Raw genomic sequence first — 4,807 nt, 5'->3', positions numbered from 1 at the left:
TTTTGTAACAGATCTAGTTGAATGACCACTTCCAGAATTTGATTTGGGCAACAATGCACAGAGAGTTCCATAATAACCTTTGAAGATCTGCAAATATAAATTAATACCACTATACAAAACATAATTCTGAAAACTCAAGGCATCAGACAATGAAAGAACTGTACAGTGATGAGTCCAACCAGGAAGTTTTTTATAAATTTTGTAGGCCCTGTTGTAGAGCCTAACTATGGGTTCCAAGATTTCATTTGTTGTAAGAGACCAAACAGGTCTCTTACAACAACATCTTACAGGTATGCCATGGTTGAGAGTATAATGGCATGAAGATAGATATTTGAAACAGAAGATGTCAGATTAGATCAAATTTTTGAATAAACGTATGATTTCTGTTTCAACATTGTGGTTAAGACTTGTACATGATCACAAGTCAAATAAGTAAAAAAAATCTCTTTCATGTGTTTAATTCTAAAAACTAATATCTTAATCTTTGTAAATGTTTGATTTATTGGAAGATTCTTCCACAGTTTTTTATTCAGGCATGTTCATCTCAAGCTAAGCTAACAGCTCCACCTGTTCAGTGATCAGCTCTTCCTGTCTGAACCGTTCAGTGTCTCCAGTAACCAGTCAGATCCTTGCCTCGAGAACCGCGTCATCTGGCTCAACTCACCCAAATGAGCCGGTTCTTTCTGCTGCTGCAACTCTTTAAAGAACCGACTCAAAGATCTGCTTGTAAGGAAACATGTTGCAACCATTACTGTTACTAAAAACAAAACTAAAATTTCTGGTTTTGACTCTGTCTGCTGCTGTGCTCTCATCAACCAAACACTACAGTGATTATTTCTTCCTGTCTGCCATCCTTGTACTCACTCTCTTCTTTGTGCAGGTGTCACAGCGTGACCAGCGGCTCCACTCAGATAAAACACAGTCCACTGGTTGAACCATCAGCTGGTTTCCCACAGAGCGAGCTTCACGGACGCTGGGCTCGCTGCTCGCTGCTGTTTGAGCAGCTCCACTGTGACGTGAAGGCAAAGAACAAATCAAACAGCACCATCAGGAAAACAAACCTCTTCAGGGGATAGTTTCAGCCGTTTCAAATGTGTCTCAATGGAAAAGTTCTGAACAGTTAACATCTTACCTGCTGTAGATAGCTCTTTGTACATTTAGCTCAAGTGACGCCAAAACAATTCCATTTTTAAGGTTATAAAGTGATACATGCAGCAACATTTTATACATCTTTACACTGTCAGCACTTTTGTGTTATGAAATATGAGGATTTTTATGTAGGAAGTGGTGATACAGCTAGCTGCTGCTGCCTCCATTTACACTTGTTAATCATAGATTTCCATGTAAAGAGCTGTGCAATGTAGAATTAACAGCATTGTGAAGGTTTATAAATGAGCACAAACAATATTTTAAAATGACAGCATTTTACTTTGAGATGTGTTCTGACTAGCTGTTTGTCAGGCTGGCCTGGAAAAGATATTTTTCAAGATGAGATTACTTTAAATGACATTTACAACGGAGCAGTCAATGTGTTTTCTGCAGAACCCAAAGGAATTCGTATAGTTAAGATGTGAAACCAGAAAGTTTTATTTTGAAAATCTGTCAGCTTCAAGTGTTGACCCATGGTTTGTAAGGGTGCAACGATACAGGAAATTCACGGTTCGGTTCGATACTTTAGTCTCACGGTTCGATATTTTTTTATACAAAAAAGAGAAATTTCCACGTCCCTTTTAACTTGTAATTTATTTATATTAATTATGAACATTTGTTTAACCTCAAAAGTACAGTTTTTGAATTAAATGTTGCTGAAACAGCAAGTTTCTCAGTGGATCTGCGGTCAAAAATGCAGCCTAGGTGGAGTAGTTGAACACAGATCCACTGATCCTTCAACACAGAGCATCTTCAGAAGACAAGCTGATAAAATAAATTTAAAAAATCTATATTGTTCGATACAAGTGTGTATTGAACCTAAAGCATTGTTCGATACGGTTCGACATGAGTACATGTATTGTTGCACCCCTAATGGTTTGGTGTCAGCAGGTGTGGAGTTTAAACCCAAGCAGCAGTAAAGCAGAACAATAAGATGTCGTACCTGAGGAGCACCAGGCTCAGAGCCAGACTGAGCCGGCAGCTGGGAGAAAGGACTCCTCTGGCCTGTCTCATCACAGAAAACATCGTGTTGTGAGGGAGCGCGAGCGAGCAGACGTCTCAGTTCAGCTGCATGTGTAAACACACACTGATCAATACTGGCCTGCTGTTGGTCTCAGAGGGTCCTGCTCTGGGGTCACCGCAGCGTTAACGCAGACGTCAGGCTGGACGTGATCTGTTCAAGCTCTGTAAACTTCAGTTTGTTTTATCAAGCCAAATAATCTGAAAAGATCATTTGTTTCTGATAATACGGCAGCCAGAGATGCACTGAATTCAATTCTTGTTCCGAACTCTGAATTTGTGTAACTTCAACCTTTAAACTTTGTTTTGGGTTTTTACAGAATGGCACAATCCATTCATTTATTTACTCAAAGAAAGGTTGAGCCATCCTGCTAAAATAAACAGAACTACATCTTCCTGCATCAGTAACATGTTTTATTGGGAACTGGTAGGTATTCAGGTATTCAGTCTAAATATCTTCAATAACTTGAATAAAATAACTTTTATTTTGAAGAAACAAGGCTCTCATTTTTCTACATTCCAGAACTAATGCAAAGTAAAAGTGGACAACCGAACATGTGATGTTTTATACCCTGTTTTTTTCTACTTTTGTCCTGTTTTGTGACATTTACCTTCAGAGATTTTGGAGAAGTTAATTTCTTTCTGCACTGATGCATTAACTTTTACAGCATCTTTTTTTAAGCAGTTGTTTCTCTAAGCATGTGTTGGTGGAGGACAGCCCCTGCTGGCTTTTTAAAAGAGTGGCAATCCAAAAGTATTAACAGCCTTCCTCCATTATTCCTCTGATTATGTCACAATTTGTATTTTACTTTCTATTTAGAGACAAGAGACAAACGAGACCAGAGAGCATAACATGTCTGTTTTTGGTTTGCAGGAGTAAACCTACAGAGTTATTTGGTAGAAATCCATTAATAAAACAAAGAGAAGTCTAAAACGCTCTAACTTTGGTCTTAAATAGATGACTCATGTAAATGTACTGTTATTCCTCTGCTTGTCAGTGATCTTCATTTGATTAAAGTAGACATATTGTGCTTTTAAGTCCTTCCTTTTCACATTTAAATTCTTCACTTGGGTCTTTATAAAGTGATACTACAATAATTTGGTGTGAAATTCTCCTTATTTTAACTTTACCAGGTTCTCTTTCACTACTTTTCTGGTGTGTGTCTCAAAGCAGCTCATTTTGATGCTGTTCCTTTTAGGCGCTTCAAGACACGCCCCCTCCTGCTTCCAGACCGGTCCACTCCGGTTTTAGAGAGGGGGTTATGATTTCTAGCTTTCAGAAACGTTTTATTTGCAATTAAATTGAAAGATGTGAACACCAGTAGACTTGTCCATCTAGTCTTACATGTTGGAGCCCGAGTCTGACCCAGAACTAGAGTCTGACCCAGAACCAGAGGAGAATGAAGATGAGGAAATTGTAGTTGGTGAGACGGATCCAGACCTTATTTGGAAATTCTGTTGCAGATTATTTGATGCAATAGTTCAGAAAATGTCATAGAAAATAAAGAAAATGGAATGGACTGAAAAATATGACCCAAACAGAATATAAAGATATCTTTGAACTTTTCTGCCTACTAGAGACTCCATGTTCACAACAAAATGAAGTGGATTTTGCCTCATAGGTCCCCTATATGTAGACACTTGGTTAACTGCATTGTTCGACCCCAGCAGTGCTTGGGGTCAGGTTTTTGTCATCTTTAGTCACTCTTTTAATGCTTAGACGCCCCTACATCATTTCAAAATCTGTCTAAATGTTAAATCTATTTTTTTCTGTTTTGTTTTGAAAAATTGTTGCGAAATTGTGACACCATGTCTATGGGGGCTCCATGACAGTTTTTATCATCTCATGGAAGTAAATGCAGCACTTGCTTCCTAATTTTCAACCTTTGATGACCTCTGAATCTTTAATGGGTGTGTAACACCGCATTTTGTAATAATGTAATAAAATCAGGTTCAAAATGTAATAAACAGCACTAAAACTGCGTCATGTAATAATTGATGCAAAATGTAATAAAAGTCTTCAACGCATTTTGTAATACTCGCAGTCACATTATATAATAACATTATTACATTTGGCAGAGATTGTTACAAAATTTGGTGGTTGTTCTTTTTAGAAATTGTAATGCAGCAATGTGATGAATGATCACAAACCAATTTTAATCAATGCACTTGTAATAATGATCATGTTGCAGATACTAATCTTTGAAACTTTGATCAATAAATGCCAAACGTTTCATAATTTAGTTGCCTATTCACAGCCAGACAGGGCGTGATGCACATGGTGCAGAAAACAAAGGTGTTTTAACAAAGTGCTGTAACAATTGCTGCAAGATGTAATAATGTTTTTACATAATACGGCTGCGAGAATTACAAAATGAGTTGAAGACTTTTATTACATTATTACATAATTCGGCTTTAATGGGTGGTCTGATTTAAAAAAAATTAATCAGTTTTTGGAATCAGTACATGGAGCCTTATGAGTACAAAAAAAACTAATACCTTTGAAAATTTTATCAAAATTCTTACTTTAATAAGTTAGTTTTATCCTCAACTTCTCTTCAGCATCTTTCTGTCTGCACACTTTATAACTTGGCATCTAATAAATACATACAGACTCACTTATTTAAAATGTAAATTT

At 37.0% G+C, this 4,807-nt stretch overlaps 1 protein-coding gene across 1 annotated transcript in view; it reads right to left on the bottom strand.

Moving 5' to 3' along the window:
• The window catches only part of c8b (complement component 8, beta polypeptide), a 14,413-nt gene extending 12,153 nt beyond the window's left edge, over positions 1 to 2,260 (bottom strand). The window contains exons 1-2 of the mRNA XM_014013821.1: positions 2,093 to 2,260; positions 865 to 1,009 (exon numbers count right to left, since the gene is read on the bottom strand). Coding sequence (XP_013869275.1) covers positions 865 to 1,009; positions 2,093 to 2,175 — 228 coding nt within the window. The 5' untranslated portion in view covers positions 2,176 to 2,260. The remainder of the gene's footprint in view (positions 1 to 864; positions 1,010 to 2,092) is intronic.
• Positions 2,261 to 4,807: the final 2,547 nt, after the last annotated feature.

The sequence above is a fragment of the Austrofundulus limnaeus genome, unplaced genomic scaffold (genome assembly GCF_001266775.1).
Source record: "Austrofundulus limnaeus strain Quisiro unplaced genomic scaffold, Austrofundulus_limnaeus-1.0 Scaffold106, whole genome shotgun sequence".
Lineage (NCBI taxonomy): Eukaryota > Metazoa > Chordata > Actinopteri > Cyprinodontiformes > Rivulidae > Austrofundulus > Austrofundulus limnaeus.
The sequence above is the reverse complement of the archived record's forward strand: the minus strand, read 5'-3'. Positions and strand labels throughout refer to the sequence as shown.